The sequence below is a fragment of the Sinohyriopsis cumingii genome, chromosome 18 (genome assembly GCF_028554795.1).
Source record: "Sinohyriopsis cumingii isolate HCF-2022 chromosome 18, ASM2855479v2, whole genome shotgun sequence".
Lineage (NCBI taxonomy): Eukaryota > Metazoa > Mollusca > Bivalvia > Unionida > Unionidae > Sinohyriopsis > Sinohyriopsis cumingii.
In genome coordinates this window covers 24,914,516-24,935,965 of record NC_142978.1, presented here as the reverse complement: position 1 = coordinate 24,935,965, position 21,450 = coordinate 24,914,516, and the positions used below count along the sequence as shown (strand labels likewise).

Genomic DNA, 21,450 nt, shown 5'->3' with positions numbered 1-21,450 from the left:
GGTCGCTTAAGATTGTAATAACCGATCTCAAACTTTGCCCTTAGTAGAACATATTGAAACGGTACCTGAGAAAAATCTCAGCTCGGCAAAAACTCAACGGATCTGAGGTATAAAATTTCCTTAAACTTAAGATGTTTATTGAAACCGAGGCGTGAATCACACAGATACTTAAATCTTGCAGCAATTTGGAACCTTAAGAATAATGTAATAACGCGCTTGTTCAACTTCTAGTATTTCATGTTTTAATTCTGACTTAGAAGAAACAAAAAGATAGAACATATGCTCGCAAGTGGTAGTAGTAGTAGTAGTAGAGCAGCGGGGGGGGGGGGCTGAACAGACCAAATATTCGGGTAAAATGACATGATATAACAGCCATATAATGTAGTCCTACATGTTAGACATAGCACATTTTGATTTTGTTAAGGTCAACAACATAAATATCAGCGTCGGGTCTTACAGGTAGGACTACCATATAAGGGTAAAATGACATGATATAAAGGACATGTGAGGGTAAGATGACATGATATTACAGTCATATGAAGGTAAATTACATAAGTCATATAATGGTAAAATGACATGATGTAGTAGTCATATAAGGGTAAAATGACATAATGTAACAGTCATATATGGGTAAAATTACATGATATAAAGGACGTGGGGGTGTGATGACATAATATAACAGTTATATGAGGGTAAAATTGCATGATATAAGTCATATAATGGTAAAATGACATGATATAAGTCATATAATGGTAAAATGACATGATGTAACAGTCATATAAGGGTAAAATGACGTGATATAAGTCATATAATGGTTAAATGACATGATATAAATCATATAATGGTTAAATGACATGATGTAACAGTCATATAAGGGTAAAATGACATGATATAAGTCATAGAATGGTTAAATGACATGATATAAGTCATATAATGGTTAAATGACATGATGTAACAGTCATATAAGGGTAAAATTACATGATGTAACAGTCATATAAGGGTAAAATGACATGATATAAGTCATATAATGGTTAAATTACATGATATAAGTCATATAATGGTAAAATGACATGATATAAGTCATATAATGGTTAAATGACATGATATATGTCATATAATGGTAAAATGACATGATGTAACAGTCATATAAGGGTAAAATGACATGATATAAGGCATATAATGGTTAAATGACATGATATAAGTCATATAATGGTAAAATGACATGATGTAACAGTCATAAAAGGGTAAAATGACATGATATAAGTCATATAATGGTTAAATGACATGATATAAGTCATATAATGGTTAAATGACATGATGTAACAGTCATATAAGGGTAAAATTACATGATGTAACAGTCATATAAGGGTAAAATGACATGATATAAGTCATATAATGGTTAAATTACATGATATAAGTCATATAATGGTAAAATGACATGATATAAGTCATATAATGGTTAAATGACATAAGTCATATAATGGTAAAATGACATGATGTAACAGTCATATAAGGGTAAAATGACATGATATAAGTCATATAATGGTTAAATGACATGATATAAATCATATAATGGTTAAATGACATGATGTAACAGTCATATAAGGGTAAAATGACATGATATAAGTCATATAATGGTTAAATGACATGATATAAGTCATATAATGGTAAAATGACATGATGTAACAGTCATATAAGGGTAAAATGACATGATATAAGTCATATAATGGTAAAATGACATGATATAAGTCATATAATGGTAAAATTACATGATGTAACAGTCATAAGGGTAAAATTACATGATGTAACAGTCATAAGGGTAAAATTACATGATATAAAGCATATGATGATAGTACAAATACAGTACGTCATTTAACATGTTAATATCAGAATTTGTTTCAGCATAAACATTACAGTGTCTTAAGCGGTAATACAAATCTTTTCTGTTGTTATTAATGTTGGCGGTATACAATGAGAAGAAGTGATTATACTACAAACAGTAACAAATTACTCTGCCGCTGTCGGCAAAATCAAACGCGGTTCCTGGCTATTTTACTATACCAGTCTGTTCATGCAGTAGGGGCCCCGAGTGGCCGAGTGGTCTAAAGCGCTCTTCGTTACGGATCACTGCCATCTCACCTCTGTCTGCGTGGGTTCGAGTCTCGGATTCGACTAGTGTGGATATGTGAGAAAGCTTGCCAGTAGCTTCTCGTGGGTCGGTGGTTCTTTCCGGGGTTTTCCTGGGTTCTTCCTCCACCATTAATACTGGCCGCCATATATAGCCAATCGTGTGCTGAAAAATGGCGTTAAACCCTACAACAACAACAACAACATGTTCATGCAGTATTGTTCAAACAGTAATTATTTCATCAACCTTCAATTATATACCGGCGTCAGCAATCTCAAACATAGGTACTGTTACTGAAATGTCGCACCTTCCATGGTTTCGGGCAATATTAAAGGTATGTATTGTTTGCATCAATTAGCAGATTGATTAAACATCTGACATTGTAAGTTTGTGGATTATTATAAAATGGCCAAGAATAAAAATCGTCATCAAAATCATTTTGTCATTATTCAGTTACGGTATTAAGCTTCAAATGATTAATGCTAAGTGTAGGATACAATAAGTTGTTTTGAGGTTCATTTAAAATATTGTGTTGTATTGTTTAAACATAGGTGTTGTAGTGTAATAATGTTTCAACTGTGTTAAAGTGTTAAACATTCTCTACATATAATATTCTTTATTGGGAAAAGAAGTGTATATTTGTCAGAATGCCTTCTGCCCGTGCTCGTAAGCGTGTTAAACTCCATCAGTACCCGTGCGCTGTTTGCAAACAGAATTGTGCCAATGATTCGGTCCATTGTGGTTATTGCAAAAGTTGGGTACATGCATTGTGTGAAGGCATCACACTTAGTGAATTAAATGTTCATTCCGGGAATTATAAATTTATGTGCCGAATTTGCATTAAGAACAATGATGGTGACGAATATAGCTACATGAACGCTCTCTTCCAGCTGAACGAGGTAAGTGATAATTGTATAGTTTGTGGTATATCTGCTTTATGTACAGGTATATGAAGAAAAATCATGTTTTCCAGATGAGATTAAATGAACAACGGAAGAGGTTCTAAAAAAACACTTTTTTAAAAAAAATGAGACTTTAGGTTGTAAACTCGTATGTATCGTTGCTAGAGTATTTATTTCTCCATATGGTAATACATGTACTTTGTGAACCTAATAGCAATTGTCATTATTCTAAGGCTTGCGTTAAAGCTGAAGAAAGAGGTGGAGTAGGTTTGAAGAACGTTGCTGACGAACTTTTGAATGTTAAATGTATGTTAAGCGATAAGCATCCTTATGTAGCTGAGATTATTCATTCTAGAGACAATCCCTTACCCTCAATAATATGCTACACTAATGAACAAATACTGGGACCGCTCCGGTGGCCTAATGGTTAGAGCGTCCGCCTCGGATGCGGGAGGTCGTGGGTTCGATCCCTGGCCAAGTCATACCAAAGACTTACAAAAATGGTACTAACAGCTGCCTCGCTTGGCGCTCAGCATTAAGAGGTTAGTGTTAGGACTGGTCGGCCCGGTGTCAGGATAATGTGACTGGGTGGGACATCATGCTACATGTCTGCGGCATGATGCCCCAGTGCTAGACATCACTTTAAACAGCCACATTGCAGACATCTTAGCGATATGACTGAAAAATTGTTAAAGCTACGTTAAAAATCAAAGTCACATCACATCACATCACTAATACTGGACTTGAAGCCTTTTTATCATCGAAAGAAGGTGTTGTGGGCGTCGATAGAACATTTTCACTGGGAAAGTGTTTTGTCACAACCACGGTATATAAATTGAACAAGGTACTGCGCAAGGCAACTGGAGACGTGCCAATACTTCTGGGGCCACTCATGCTTCATTGGGATGGCCGCCAACAGAATTACTTCAGATTTTTTTCGCATCTGCGAGGGGTGCTTGGCATGGAAATTAAAAACAATGAAATAGTCCTGGGAAAAGATGACGAATGGGTAATGATCAATGCCATAGACATGGCATTTCCGGGCTGTTCAAGAAAACTGTGTTCAAAACACATAAAAGACAATATACTTTGACAAATAACTGACAAGATCCCAAAGAGTACCATTGATAGAAAGGAAATCGTTGACATGATTTTCAGAGCAAACGGCGCTGCAACTGCAAACAACTCTGCGACCTTTGAGGAGCGAAACATCAAACTTAAAAACAACCTTGAAGAACAACGTCATAGTGACTTCCTGCAGTATTACGTTCGGCATGTTGAGGACAAATTGGTGAACTACGTTATTTCCAGTGACGAATACCAACTTTGGACAAACAACAACATTGAAAGCATGAACCACAGATTAAAAGTGAAACTTAACTGGGAGCCCATTAAAATTGACGAACAGGTTGAAAAGCTATTCAAATTAGTTAAAGTGGAGATGGTGGGCCTAAGAAGGGCATTATACGGGACCGGTAACTTTTGTCTAAACACGCAATTTTCGAAATTTAAAATTACCCCTTTCCTACATAAGGCTTGCCAGACCATATTTTGGATATTCTACGCTATATTATTATCAATCAAGTGGCGAATAATCATTTCCTGGTGGAATTTCAAAGTTGCCGATCAACCGTATTTATTTTTAATGCGCAGAATTTCTGACCCAAACGGCACAAAATTTTTACTACGATTTGTTTACATTTCCAAATAAGGCATCAATGTCCTTATATGGCACATAAACAAATGAGGCTGAGAACAGAAGTAATCATTATTTGAAATAATATGGCGGACGATCTAAATGAAAATATCGGCTAAAAAAGGAAAACGAGATTTTACAACTATTTCTATAATGATTTTTGATACTTCCAGTTTTAAATAAGAGGGCTACTCAATTTATTGGATTATGTGCAAGGAATATGTTGAAAGTGTTATTATTAGGCTAAAAGAGCTTGCTCCACTAACAAGTATATGCTCAGGTTAGTACCACAGGAGTCTGACGTTTTATCAATAAAGTACGGCGAAATCTCTAACAATATGAAATCCCCTTATCGATAATATAAATATATATATTATCGATAAGGGGATTTCATATTGTTAGAGATTTCGCTGTGCTTTATTGATAAAACGTCAGACTCCTGTGTTAGTACCTAGTCCTACTGTAAGACCCGACACTGATATTTATGTTGTTGGCGTCAGGCACCTTAACAAAATCAAAATGTGCTATGTCTTACATGTAGGACTAGTTAGTACCCTGTCCACGAGGTACGAGTAAGGGTACTAATATTAGTACTAGATAACTCCAGGTGGATATTGGTAATTAGTGATAGCTAGACAGCACAGGCAGTCGTTTTACTTTTTGTAAGTAAAACTATTGACTATAGGTCGGCTTTGAATACTAACCTATATTTCAATGTAGTTCTATCCAAGAATTGCAAAAATCAGATTTTTTTAGTTTTTAAAAAATATTAATGGACCTAATTTTTTTAGCTGAATGAAACGGGGTAAGCAGATTCATGGTCAAGCATAATTGCATAAAATAGCACAGGCATTTGATTCATGGGGCAACTATAGTCCTACATGAAAGACCTCGACGCTGATATTTATGTTTTGGGTTCAGGGACATATCACTCAGACAAAAGTAACTTGCCGTGTCTTACATTATAGGACATGGGGAAACTAATGATAACACACCCTACAATAATTGGGACTATGTTATCAGTGGTTTCCCCATAAATCAAGTTCCTGTGCCTGCACAATTTATTTGCATGACATGCAACACCACTCGGCACTATTTTTACTATATAAGCGCCTCCACTTTCTGTCAGTTTGCAGTTATCCCAAACGGACATGTATTTACGTTAAGTGTGTGTGTGTGTGTGATTTAGATTTTTAATGTAGCTTTAACAACTTTTCAGTCATATTGCTACAATATCTGCAGTGTGACAGTTTATAGTGATGTCTAGCACTGGGGCATCATGCCACATATATCATGATGTCCCACCCAGTCACATTATCCTGACACCAGGCTGACCAGTCCTAACACTAACCTCTTAATGCTAAGCGACAAGCGAGGCAGCTGTTTGTACCATTTTTGTAAGTCTTTGGTATGACTTGGCCGGGGTTCGAACCCGCGACCTTGAGCATCCGAGGCGGATGCTCTAACTGCTAGGCCACCAGAGCGGTCATATTTACGTTAAGAGTTGCTATGTTATGATCACAGGAGTCTGATGTTTTATACCTAACAAACTGCAGAGTCCAGATCTGCCAGCACTTTGTGCAGTGGAAGGTCAGGGTCTGTGTTTTTTGTTCTAATGATAACACCTAACAAACTGCCAAGTCCAGATCTGCCAGCACTTTGTGCAATGGAAGGTCAGGGTCTGTGTTGTTCTAATGATAACACCTAACAAACTGCAGAGTCCAGATCTGCCAGCACTTTGTGCAATGGAAGGTCAGGGTCTATGCTGAACTTTAAAGTTGGAACATTTGCTTTTCTTGATAAAGAAACATATAAGCTATTAAATTAATGAAAATAAAGTTATGATTGGCATATCCTACAACCTGTCAATTTTTTTCACCAGTTGTTGACAAATATGAACCAGTTTCTTTACATACATTACTGTAATGGTGAGCTTGTGGGTTTGAACCCTGGTTGCATCATACTAAAGACTTATAAAAGTGGTACTAACAGCTACCTCGCTTGGCATTAAGTGTTAAGTGTAAGGACTGGTGTCAGGATAATATGACTGGGTGGGACATGATGCTACATATGTGTGGCATGATGTCCCAGTGGTAGACAACATTATAAACTGTCACACTGCAAGCATCATAGCAATATGACCAGTGTGAAAAAAAGCTGATAGCCCGACACCCAGTGCCCCTCAAATTTCAGGTCGGGGCCCTCATGTATTCTAAGTGAGGTGCCTGTCAGGCATGCTGAAAAAAACATTAATTTGCCTTGTAAAACGTAGATCATGACTACAAATGTGAGTCTTACTCCCAAAACCCCTGACATGATCATGTTATGAAGTGGATTTTTTATTCTAGTTTTGAAGATTACTGAATATTGTGTTTTTCAAAACAACCGTGTCAGTGGCTTTGGGAGTAAAAATCACATTTTCAGCATGACATTCAGTGTTATGGCAGTTCAAAGTGTTGAAAATAACTTTTCATAAGCATGATTGAAGTTTTCCAGGGCAAATTAATGCTTTTTTCAACAAGCCAGATGGGCACCACACTTAGCATACAGGAGAGGCCTGATCTGAAATTAGAGGGGCCCTGGGTGTCGGGCTATCAGATGTTTTTAGCACTGTGGCTGCAGCTGTAATACCTGGAAATATTTTGTGTACTGGCATGTACATCAGTGACAACTTCACAAGCTTGAGTGGAAAAAAAGTGAATACAACTTTGTGTGTATCATAGCAAATATTTGTTAATTTTTCAGCTCAGTTGCATTGAATCTTATACCGCATGAAGAACAGTACCATACAACAGAATGCTTTGGACACTGGTATTTGCACCCATTATACTTTTCCTTCTATGGGATATACTTCGACCTGACCCACCCCCGGTGGATGGAGTTTACAGACTTCCAGGTATATGCAGGGGTACTATCACGACAGCTAAATATTCATGACATTTTGGGGAATTCTGATAACACTTAAATACCATTTATACTTGCTTATATGTCAAGTTCCACTTCAAACAACATAGACCATGATCTTTCATCACATACTATTCTGCCAGAATAGAAGCTGTGCTTGTTTCACATGTTTCTTGTAACAAACTGCATAGACCCAGATCTGTTGGTACATTATGCAGTGGTAGGTCTGGGTTTTTGAAGTTTGTATTTGGCCTTGACTTACAAGAAATTATATACTGCACATGATTATCTAGTATAAATCAAGAATAATGTGAAATATTTAAGTTTGTTTAATAAAACTCACTGTGAGATATCTATCAATGCCAATAAACCTTTCAGGTAAATCACACAAAATCCTCAAGATTGTTTCATAAGGAAATTCCCAAATTAGGTTAATTCTTACCATTATACGTTGTATGATAAGTTCATTACACTGTCCAAATTAAAATTTTTGAGCAAAAGTCTTCGGCATTTCTTTTATGTTTGTTTCAACTTTTGCTATGATCAGCTACTTTAAATGCTATAGGTTGTCTGCTGCCCATAGTAGTTCTTACTTTAATTCCAAAGCTGCATTCAGTACTTCCTTGCTTTTGTTTTGCTTGAATAAATGAGCAAGGCTATGAGACCAAGGGTGATGGCTGGCCCACAAATGGCAATTGATACATATGACTGTCTCACTCATTTTTTTCATGGAATGATTTCAATTCCTGTAATGACAATGGCATATTGTCTTCTCTTCTATTACCAAGAATAGTTTTTGTTTCTAATTAAAGATATTTTCTGTGTATAGTCAACTGGCCTTTTCCCATTGCAGAAGGGATATATTTCAAATTCTGCTCTTAAAGGAGAATGATGAGACCATTGTGGTTACTTCCCTTGAGACTGACAGCTTCTTTGTAGTACTCCAGGCAATCCATAATCGTTTCAATAGAGAATGCTTAGCAAAAGTAATTGCCTAAATATTTTCTCCCAAAATATTTTTGGAATTTTGTTATAATTGGGTCTCTGTTAACAGATAAAGACAGGAGTCAAAACATTCGTATTTTACAATAAATGCAATTAAGACGGATATTGATATTTCTCTATGATGACAAAAAGGGAACATGTATCTTGGGTGGCTGATGAGGCTGATGGTTCAGTAGTCTGGCACAGCTACAGATTCCATTTCTTGGGGAGAGTGATGGTCAGAGACTGGGTCCATGGGGTGGACCATTCTCCTGTTTGCCAGACTTTGTTGCAGATTGTTGTGAGGACAATTATTACGAAAGTTTCTCTTACTTGAACAAGTTCTGCTGGTATATTATCAACCCCAGCAGACTTCATTTCTTTAGTGCCTTAATTGCAGCTTCTACTTCTTCCCTGACGATCTGGTGGTCAACCTCAGTTGTTGTCAGTGTAAGTTTGGTACAACTTTGTCCCAAGAAGTCTCCTGGTTGTAAAGCTCAGAACAGTATTCCATCAATTTGTTAAGAATCTCTTGGTCTTTTACCAGCATTGTCCTGGATCATTGTAGATCTCCCCAGTTTCTCTATTGTCAAGTCTTTCACCAATTGGTATGCCTTTTTTACCGTTATTCTGATTCAGGCTTTTCTCAATTTACTTATATTGGTCCTCTAACCAGCTTTCCTTCACTCTCTTTAAGATCTTCTTAATCCTGCTGTTAATCTTCTGTATTTTTCTGCTCCTTTGAGGTCTCATTGCTTTCTCCTCAGTTTTCTTCTCACATCACAAAGGTCGATGATATCTGCCATCAGGATTGCCAATACTTTATCTGAAATTTCCATACCATCTGGATGGCCAGTACTTGATTGTCTGAAATTTCCATACCATCTGGATGGCCAATACTTGATTGTCTGAAATCTCCATACCATCAGGATTGCCAAAATTTGATTGTCTTAAATATAAAAAAATTGATTTGGAACATAGGCAGTGGAATGTTTTTTATGAACAAAAAAACATGAAAGGTAATCAACCAATCAGGCCATGTAAATGCTTCAGTAATTGTAAATGTCACGTGGGTTAACTGTTAATGTGGTTAATAGGCAGAACAAAAAACAGCTGACATTTTGAAAGCCATTTCCTAAACCAAAGTGAGTCACAGGTTTGTTAAAGGTAGTGATAAAAAAAGCAACTTTCATCTTAAGACATTTTACAGAATTAATGAATGAACTACTTCCATAAAATGTAAAATCAATAGTAGTCGGTGCTGCATTGAGCTGACTTGATTTATTTGTTACTGCTGCATTGTACAAAGGGAGTGCAAGCAGTCATGCACATAGCTTTCTATTCGAAGTGGATTACTATATGTGATGTAAAGCATGAATACAGGTTGTTATCTTTTCTTTTTTTCCAGTAAACTAAGCTGTGTGTACATTTATTCTAATAAAGAGTTTCTTGGCCCTTGTGCAGTTTTATTTAGTGGCATACATCCCCTTGATAACTTCATTTTTGGACTGAGTTCAGGCTTCATGCCTATAATTGCAGTATAAATAACAATATTCTGCATTTAGATTCCTGAACCAGGCAAACTTGATTTGGCTGATTTGCATAAGGCAGTCATCACCATACTTGGATTTGTAGTGTGATGATTGCATCATTCTATTTTAAAGGAAAGTATTTTGTTTTCAGTGACAATATGTTGATTATGAAACAATATCATATTGGAACTGGCTCATGTTCACAGAATGGCATTACATTTACACAATGAACAGTCATAGTTTTACAAACAAGAAGAAAAACAAACACCCCAAATATTGTTAGTTAAATTTAAAAAAATGAAATATTTACATGAATGTGTTCTTCTTTTTGCAATCAAGGATATAATGCAATGCAGTTCATCAAAAACATTGAACTTACTAGGAGCATCAATAGGCAATCTTTGCAATAAGAATATTAATTTTCCAGAGGAAATCTATGGGAAAATTTGTCATTTTCATTAGTACATGAATTATAAAAGATGAAAGTAATTATTACAGTGTCTAGATATTTTGTCAGTGATTTAAATAATTTGAGTAAGATTTTCATTGCATTTTTGACAGGTTTGTCATTAGTTGAGTTTTTGCATCATATTATATTGAGTAAAGTTTTCCATATTTTACAGGTAGGTGCTACTATCTGAAGAAGTACTCCTTCCTTTTACTGTTGTGGCTACGGAAATACAGGAGTCAGAAGAGGTCAGCTGAGGGTCATGTGACTGAAGATCCTGTATCTCGGGGGTATGGAAAAAGCATCAGTGATCCTGTTCACTTGGAACAGTGTCATGATTTGGAAGATGACCCACATGTAAGTTGATATTGGCAGCTGGAGTGACTGATATTTCAGTTCAAATTGTACTAATTGAAATTTTCAGTTCCTTGTTATGAAATTTAAGGTAGTTCTTAGTTCTTTCTAAATGCATTTGTTTTCACACATGTCAGATGTCGTAAAAACTTTGGTTCCCTATGATAATGTATAACATGTATTATTCCTAAAAGTTTGACTGTCTCTCACTCTATCCATGATCCTGTATTAGAAAACCTGATAGGTCCACTGATCTCATGAAAGACATGGAACCCATATGCCCCATGAGACCAGGTATAGATACCAGATGCCCATTGGTACCAGGTATAAAAATCCAGATGATCCTTGAAACTATGTTTATAATCCTGGTGTCCTTTGAGACCTGTTATAGAATCCAGAAACCCTTTGCAACCTGTTATAGAATCCAGCTGCCCTTTGAGACCTGGTATAGAATCCAAGTGCCCTTGAAGACCTGGTATATAATCCATATGTCCTTTGAGATCAGGTATTGAATTAGATATCATTTGAGACCAGGTATTAAATTCATATGTCCTTTGAGACCAGGTACAGAATCCAGATGTCCATTGAGATGGGGGTTTATACACCCAAGATACTTGTATTCATTCAAACGTCATGGATCTTGATGATGGAGGATTTCAGCATGGGCCTGTCAAAGTTAATGGGTTGAGGCTGGTGGATACCAACTATTGATATACAAAAGACCATGGATAGGTTTATTTCAATGAAGTAACCAGAACATTGAAGTTTTTGTTTATTATGTGGAGCACGAGGTTGGACAAGATCCAGATTTAATACCTTATTAGACATCATATAGGAGATGCTGAAAGGAGTTCACAGCTTACATGTATGAGGTTTTCAGACATGTATAGGTTGAGGCTAATGATAGCCCTAATTGCCAGTGGTGATTCATACTTATAGTTGGTGATTTTCTTGACCAGCATACCTTTTTTTGATGACTGGAAAATCTGTGGTAGGTTTTCTTGAACCACCCACATTTCATATGAGAATTCACATAAGTCATAGTCAACATTGATTCTCCCATCAAATAAAAGTATAGATGTTCTGCTGCCAGCATTACTGTCACAACTCCGTGCATTTTACTCCAGCCCTAGAACAGTTGTGTGACTAGCTAATCCAATTACTTAACTGACCCACCACTTTTGTGGCTAGTGGTTAGAGCATCCACCTCAGATGCAGGAGATTTTGGGTTGGAACCTTGGCCGAGTCATACCAAAGAGTTATAAAAATGGTATTTACAGCTGCCTCGCTAGTCTCTCAGCATTAAGAGGTTAGAGTTAGGACTAGTTAGCCTTGTGTCAGGATAATGTGACTGGGTGGGACATCATGCTACATGTTTGTGGCATGATGCCCCAGTGCTAGACATCACTATGAACTGTCACACTGAAGACATCATATCAGTATGACTGAAAAATTGTTAAAGCTACATTAAAAATCCAAATCTCACTTGACTGACCAAAGCATTACCTGATATGCCTTAGTGGGCCAATAATTTAAAAAGACAAAAAATTAAATTAAGTACACCACTCCCTCGATAACGTGCGCACGGATAACTCATGATCCCGCTTGTAACGTGTCCGGCGTAGCTCTCAGTTTTTTCCCCCTAAAATATATTTTAAATATCTTTAAAATATGCTGAACGTGACAAAAATTACAATAAGAATTGGTAAATTAAACCTTAATACATCACTCGTTTTATCATCGAAAATGGTGATTAATGCCCGTAAAGATAGAATCCATATTGTGAAATTTTCAAGTTCAAAATAAGATATGTAAGTTTTTTATGATAAATAGTTGTCAATACATTGTAAATAAAGTCTGGTGAAACCGCGATCAATGAAAACTTCTGGTAAATGCTAACACATTCTAATCCTTTAATTCCATTTCAGTGTAAACATTATAATCACAACATATTCTGTTCTATGAAAATGTGAAAAGAGCCAATCGACCGTCACATCGAAACCCATGAGTACATACTTCTGTGAGAACCTAATTACATGCCAGCTTTGTTTTGATCAACGAAGTGTTTGTTGCATTAAAAGATCAGTTAAAAGAGACCTGTGTTGTTTTATCACTTTAAATATGTCTTTTGTATCAAATCAAGCAAGAGAGGTACAAAGAAAACATTCAGAGGCATGAAAATCTAAGTATAAGTTATTGTCACTACCGTTATCAAAATTCATTTCATTTGACCAATCGAAAATGGTTTCACATCTTTATACAGTGCTGGAGACACAAAATGTTGAATATGTAATGATCATAAGTTGAGAAATCTGTGGGACTTTGCTCAGCAGCAGGAGTAACACGAAAAAATTAACTGATTTTTTTTCAAAATGTGAAGTTACCACTATGTCGGCTAATTCTGCGCGGCGGGTAACTCTGTGCAATGATACGTCATTTCTGTAAACACTGACTCACGTGTTATTTTTGTTCAAAAATCCATTTTGTATCAAGAAAGAATGATCATACTTTAATTAAGGAAAGTGATATTGATACAGAGTACAAAAATATCCAGCATTTTGACTCTAAATGCATATGAAAATGTGATTTCTAAATGTCAACATAAGACCCACTCCATCAACATGAAGACCCACTCCATGACCTTCTTGAACCGGTAACCCAGAAAATCCGATTTACAATGTATCTTTTAGAATCATACAAATAAATACATTATATACAAGAGGGGAATGTATACCTTAAAACAATACTGCATTTTAATCCAAGTTTCCAATTTTGCAAGAGTTGTCCCACACATACAAAATCGTCGGCTACCCAACGTGTCAACTTGCCGCTAGAACATAAATTCTCAAGAAATTCCCTGGCGTATAGTCTGTTTCTAAATTCTTTCTTAAATTTTTCACCATCAATAAGATGTTGTAAACACACTACATACTATTCATTGTTGTTTCTCTTCCACATAATAGCTTATTTTTTATAAAACGTTGAACTTTACTAACTTTTTATACAAGATTGGTTTAGTTTGCTTAATATCTCTTGTCATTTATTGGCATTTTCCCTTGAATTTTGTAAAACTAGCTATAAACCTGATCTAATTACTCGACTGAACTGCTGACAGAAACAGTCCAAAGTAATGTATTTAATTTCTGTAGCCCAATGGATAAAGATTACATGTTTTCAAAGCTGTGTGCAGAATAGGATGATATATCATAAGTCAGGAAAACACGGGAGGGGGTATTAATATTATTTTGAACAGAATATTCTGGTGACAATTGCCTCTTTTCAAATGGTAAGCATTGCTGTATTTTATTTTCGTCAATTGGTCAAATTCGGTATGCGATTTGCTTCATTATTGGAGACAGAAACCTTAAGTGTGCAGAAATGTCCGACAGTATTGTATATTTGTCAAGCATGTCACAAACGGTAAGTATTATCGTGTTCAAATTTACGTTGTTTTAAATTTGTAGATGCATTAAATTCATGCTGGTAATGATTAACCTTTGTGATTTTTTATATTTACTTCTACCCCAATCAAATCTATCTAACTATCTATCTATCGATCATTTGATTGACAATGTTTCTCGAAAAGAGTGTCGATCTTTTGCATTAAAAACCCATCTAATTTGGATCAAACAATGAAACATGAATGTAAACAATTCATCACACAAATTAGTGATGTAGTACACAATGTGTGAAGTGGTACACGTGTTAAGCAAACGGAAACCATGTGGAATAATGTTTTTGATGACCTCCTCAATATACTGTAATTTATCCTGAAATTAATGTTGATCAATGAGGAAAATATAAAGTACACCGTTTGAAGAATATTTATATGCAGTTAATCTCAGCACGATTGTCAATTGAGTATTCAACACTACAACCTGCCAACCCAACCCAACCCCCCTTTGCCTTTACGTCAATCCCTTTATTGGTTTTGGCCTTTTTATAGATCCCTCGATAAGTCGCACCTCACTTATAGTGCAGTCGATATTTTTGGACCCCGATGTACACGAGTTATTGAGGGAGAGGTGTAGATTATAATTTACTTTGGGAACGATACAGCCATATTTTTGCTTCAGCATTTACATACCTGCCATATTCCCAGACTGTTGTTTGTTTGTTTTCTAGACTCAAAGTATGTTTTAATATTCCAAGGGGAGATAGTGCACATGACACAAGAAAGCAATGTTAACCAGTTGAAAATAATAGTGTTTTCATATGAGCCAGTATAAAATAACTGGAAATTCAAATTTGATTGAAATAATGTATCTATTTGTTTTGAAGCATTTAGTACACTTACAAACAAAATATTGTCTGCAGACTTAATGCTGGCCAATATCATGAATACACACATACATACATACATACATACATACATACATATTGTCTGCAGACTTAATGCTGTCCAACATCATCACCATGCACATGCATACATATATGTACACACACTCACATAGTAACAACAACTCAACCAGAGATTAAATAAAATGAACACCAGTCTTTTCTTTTGTTTAAATAATTAGAAATATAGTCCTAATTAGATGCAGTCTTTCTTACTGTCAGTAGTTAAATGGGAGGTTTGAATGTAATGCAGGTTTTATATGTGTTCATCTTTGCACTCATTGGAGACTGGATGATACTGTTGTTGAAATTTCCTCTTTGTATTCTTTGAGTGAATTATGGTCAGAACTGAGTTGTTCTTTCTGATCATAACTCTGGCATTGTCATAAATGCATCCAGTCCAGTCTGAGCATCAGATATGCTTGTCTCTATCGCAAGAATAAAATATAAATCACATTATGAACTGTCCACTGTTTGTTTTTTTGGGGGGGGGCATAATTGTTTCACAAGCTTTATGGGTATTAAATTGGGATTTTTGTGTTGGAGAAGATGACATATTTTTTTCTCAAGCTATATGGGGTCTTACAGGACACACAGTACTAATTCAACTCCAATAGTAAACATATGGAAACACCATCATATTCAAAATTCAATAACATAAAATTTCTGGGTACTGATGATGAGACCTATAATTCTCCATGCACATCTAACCTTGGTGCAAGCATATGTATGGAGAACACCATATGACCCGTGGCATTTTGTTTACATACATGTGCATGAAACACATGTTATTGATTCTGCACCAAATGAATCCGGTGCTACTTTCATTATTCAGTACTCTTGAGTCAAGCCTGTTAGAATGCTAAAATTGCATCAGTAGAAATTTGTCTATATTTTTTTAAAATTACATATGGGATAAGCTCTCAAAAGTTATTTTTACTAAAATTTTAATTTTCATTATTAACCAATTATGGACCACAAAACCCATAAATACTCTATTATTTCTTCACCCATTTCTTGACTGGTTCACAGTTCTTCCGTATAATTAGTACTGTGTGTCCTATGGTTTAAACACAAATCAGCAATGTAATCATGTGTGTACCGGTGTCGTCAATAGTATGATAGGTGACCAACTAATCCAGTTGCATAATTGACCAAAATAAAATTGTCACATATCAAGAACATGCGAATAATCTTTAATAAAGATGGCTTAAATATTCTCATTCAAGGCAGTTGTTTGTATTAAGTTACACGTATCAATATACACTTTTTAATTTACATTTAAAATGAATCAGGTTGTTAGACTTTGTGCATTTTCCTTATGCTAATTAGACCAGTGGCTCCCCACAAATGTGTTCAGATAATGTGTGTGTGTGTATGTGATTTGGATTTTTAATGTAGCTTTAACATTGTCTCAGTCATATTGTTACGATATCCACAGTGTGGCAGTTTTTGTAAGTCCTTGGCATGATTCAGCCAGTGATCGAACCCACGACCTCCTGCATCTGAGGCAGACACTAACCATTAGGCCACTGAAGCAGTCCTGTTCAAATGATTAAACACTTTATATATATATATATATATATATATATATATATATATATATATATATATATATATATATATAGGGTTGTTTTAGCTCCATTCTTAATTGGCATGTTTCCATCCTGTGCATTTTATACTGCACTAATATAAATAGCAGTACAACTTCTGTAATTCTTTTTACTATCCCTAGGCCTTGGATTCAGCATATGTGGCAGGGTTTGGAAAAGATGGAACACAAATTGCACTGAGAGTTGCACGGAGACAAGGACGAGAAGCAGAAGTATGGGTATTACTGGAGGTACCAGGACTGGGGTTTTATGAACACCCAGTACACCCTGATACGTGTTTCTACAACACTGATGGTGTCAGTTTCACAGCAGGTGGTGTCAAATTACAGCTTTTGGAACCCCTTAGAAGATGGAAAGTCTCATTCAGTGGGATACTTAGGTACTGACAAACAGAATAATAGAGATTAAAATGTTGTGGCTCATAAGTTAAGAATTTATATGGTTTTTCTTTATTGCAGCTAATAATCTTTTGGATTAGCAGTGGTTTATTGACCAATTCAGTCACCCAACTAGTTGTGATTATTTACATTGTTGCCACATGTTTGGGTTGGTCAAATGGTCAGACATTAGTCCATTGGATCACTTATATGGTTTGCACTATAAAACATTGACAATTTAAAATCTTTATAACCTAAACCAAACATTTTTTTAAAAATTTATTAAATTTTCACAACTTTTTTTAGTTGACCAATACTAAGGAAGACATTTTGATAATGATTGGATGGTGCATTCTTGATATTTCAAGAGATCAATAGAGAGTGCTGGACTCTCCATTGGACGGAATGCCATTCCATAGCCGAGTGCCAAGTTGGCCACAGTAGAGCTCTATTGCAAGATCATATGATCTTGAAATCACTGTTTCTACCAAAAGGCCATTATGCCTTTACAGAAGATTTACATACAGTATTTGTATGTCACTGAAATTCTGGAAAATGAATGATATGCTTTGAGTTTCATAATTTTTATTTCATAATCATTGCTTCGCTGAGTTAAAGCTGTAGTGTCAGAATATTTGGACTTCTGGGATATTTTAAACATTCATACTCAAAACGTTTCCAATCGCTTATAGGTATTTCATTCCTTGTTGTCTTTGTAAGTTGGGATAGTGTATATCCCCCATCTTTTTGTTTGGCCAGTTGAATGAGCTTAATTTGACTTCTTTTTACTCAGCCATATTTTGGATGGGAACAGTTAGTTGTAGCTAGTTCAGAGTTGTACCAGTTAGTACAGGTTTAGTTAAGCTGATTGTTTTTAGATTGATTGATTAGTACTGGATGAAAATTACCTTACTGTATCTTTTATATTTACAGCTTTTTGTCTGGATATGCCAGTCAAAATTACAGTGTTTCTGGATATGCCAGTCAAAATTACAGTAATTCTGGATATGCCAGTCATAATTACAGTAATTCTCCCCTGATTGATCAGGACTAGTGTTCTGTGAATGTGTCAAAAAGTGGAGTCTTTAGTAAATATCTGCAAAACATTTTATAGATGGGATCTGTGGTTGCTTATCTTTAAACAGTTGCCTATCATCTAAGATTGTTCTCCCTATAAATATTTGAGGGAGTACATATATGACAATGTCTCAAGTTGTTCAACATGCCAATCACTTTTTAAACACACAGATTTCCCCGATGAATATGTTACCCAGTCAAAATAATTTTAGAAATTAAAATGTTATGGACCTAGAAATAAATCTTCTTACCAATTTTAATGTAACAGTATGACAAAATGCAGGTGGAATACAAAATGAACACAAATGGAATGTATTGAATGTAGAATTAATGTATATGAAATGCAGTATGAATTCATACAGAATGCAGAATGAATGCAGATGAAATGAAATACAGAATAAACACAAATGAAATGATGGTTGCATTTTGAAGAATGTTAACTATGAATGAAAAATGGAAGCAGACTAAAATGTGAAAGCATTTTATAAATGGGCATGAAAATGTTCTCACTAAATTTCCATGGTTGAAAACGCTGTTTTTGATAATCAAGGATTTTCTTTATGCTGACACATCTTCAAAGCCATGATTTTATTTTTGTCAAGATAGATGTAAAAAATAAAGGCCAGTTACATGATGACATCATCACAAATGATTATATATGTACAATCTTTGAACAAAATGAAATTTTGAAATAATATACAACTATTATTTTTCAGTTTATTGCAGTTGTAGTAGTTAGTTTGTATATTTATCCTAAAGTCAATATCTTTTGCATTTTGTGTATTTGCAGTTTCACTTTTTAAGAAGACAATGTACTTCTTAGATTTTGTACTGGCCGCCATGCATAGCCTAACTTGTGCTGAAAAATGGCATTAAACCCCACAACAACAACAACAACAACAACAATCTTGAAAATGCAAAACTCAGCTTACATAAATACATTTCCATTTCATTCCAAATGAGAAAAATGAAAAGAAGCAAAGGTAAACGTGATAAACAAAATCGGCATGTATTTCTGAGATCATACACAAAGAAAAATGTGTACTTGTAGACAAAATGCACATGTGATGGAATGCAAGCAGAATGAATGGAATGCATAGAAATGCAGATTTGCTTTAATTACCCATTTTGGCATATGTACAGTCATACAAGAAATGCTCTTCTAGCTTCATACATGCCAACCATTACACTTTTGGCATAATCATTATGCCATTTTTCACTTAATTATGCCTCACGCGTTTTCAGTATATCCCCCTCCCCCCAAAAATTAATAATTTGTTTTCTCATTTTTATTAGCATCTCATTAATCTTTTAGACCATATTCTAAAAAAGATGGCTTCTACATAGCTACAACATAAGAGTTCGCTTGTCCGCAGACTTGCATGCACTTTCCTAACAGTATTATGTTCTACTTTCAAACCTTTGACCTTGGTTTCTATTTTATAGCAGCTCTATGGCTTACTTAGGAAAGAACAGACTGGTTTTCTAATTTTTTATCTTTGCTTGCAGATTCTTTGTTCTAATTCATATCTGGTACAGAACCAGTCTGTCTGTATTTGGCGCTAAAAGTCATCAGATTTATTCTTGTTGATGCCAGTGTTAGAGCAAAAATGTTTTTCAAATAATTTCACAGATGGATTAGGAAATGATGAATACATGAATTACACGATACAACATTTCATTTTAGGGCAGCTTCACGCACATTGCAGGCTGTGTGGAAATGATTTAAATATTGGTCATGGTGTTAAAACAAAGAAACCTTGAATTAGCTTGTTTAACTGACTCCAATACTAAGGTAACTTCTTGTTTATGGACATGAATTTTATAAATGCAGAGGTGCTGTTTACTGAGTTCTTAATACAACAAGGACTACCCTAGCAGTAGAAGACTGCATTGATCCTTTGTTCAGACGAATGTTTCCTGATTCCAAAATTGCAGAAAATATGCATTTGCAAGAATAACCATCTAATATTGTTAGGTGTTTAGCAGAAGATACATCACTTAAAATTGCAGAAGCCACAAAAATTGGGCCATTTAGTATTGCAACAGACAGGAGTAGCGGTTATGATGACAAAACGTACCCAGTCTTTGTAAGAGACTTGACAGTGAAAAGGGCAAAGTCAGAGTGCTCTTTTTTCATTACCAGAATTAATAGTAGATTCCACTGGAGAAAACACTTTTTTATTTGGTTGATAATGCTTTGAATAAACATAAGTTGGCAGGACTGTATGGGGTTTTCAGCAGGTAATGCATCAATGATGACTGGAATTCATAAAGGAGTTGCATTCCATATTTTGAAAAATGTCTCCATCATTGTACATATCAGGTTGTCCCTGTCATATGATGCACCCTGCCACAGGAAAGGCTGCCGATATATTAGGAGAACTCCTGAGGTATCAAGTTGGCATTCTTCCTGACAATGTACTTAATTTGGACAGAGTTGATGTGCAATGGCACCTTATTTCCCAGCTAAAAGACCCAGTAACTGGAAGATAAATTTCCTCTTCTTTGTCAGGTTATGAAAGGAATATTGGTTCTTTACCATTCTAATGCTGACTGTGAGAGATTGTTCAGTATTGTTAACAAAAATAAAACTGAATTCAGATCGGGGGTCAGGCTTAGTAAAAAACAAACTTTGGTATTAGAACTGGGGGTCAAATAAAAAATTTGGGGGTCTCTGAAGCTCAGATGAGAGTGAAGGGAAACGCTGTGATCCAGGCTCTGTAACCCAGCACTTAGTACTCTACTGGTGTGGAAAACATTTATGGTCTCAGCTGGTACAAAGTGTTTTGAAATGCAATATGAGAGTCTCTTGCTTTTTAAAGGTCAAAGTGCTATATATGAAAATTTGAAGCGGTAATTGATGTTAAAAGACCAGAGGGGTAAATAAATCATTTTGTACAGATGCTCATTGAATTTTATTATGTTATACGGGGATTACTCTTTTTCTGCTCAGGGGGACCCTGAGTGGCCGAGTGGTTTAAAGCGCTTTCCATTACGGATCACTGCTATCTCACCTCTGTCTGCACCGGTTTGAGTCTTGGATTCAGCCAAAGTGGGTATGTGAGAAAGCTTGCCAGTAGCTTCTCATGGGTCA

At 35.5% G+C, this 21,450-nt stretch overlaps 1 protein-coding gene across 1 annotated transcript in view; it reads left to right on the top strand.

Moving 5' to 3' along the window:
• LOC149776242 (uncharacterized) overlaps positions 1-21,450 on the top strand; it is a 180,086-nt gene continuing 158,636 nt past the window's right edge. Inside the window, exons 1-4 of the mRNA XM_089942647.1 lie at positions 1-107; positions 7,472-7,622; positions 10,770-10,951; positions 17,022-17,278. Coding sequence (XP_089798773.1) covers positions 7,523-7,622; positions 10,770-10,951; positions 17,022-17,278 — 539 coding nt within the window. The 5' untranslated portion in view covers positions 1-107; positions 7,472-7,522. The remainder of the gene's footprint in view (positions 108-7,471; positions 7,623-10,769; positions 10,952-17,021; positions 17,279-21,450) is intronic.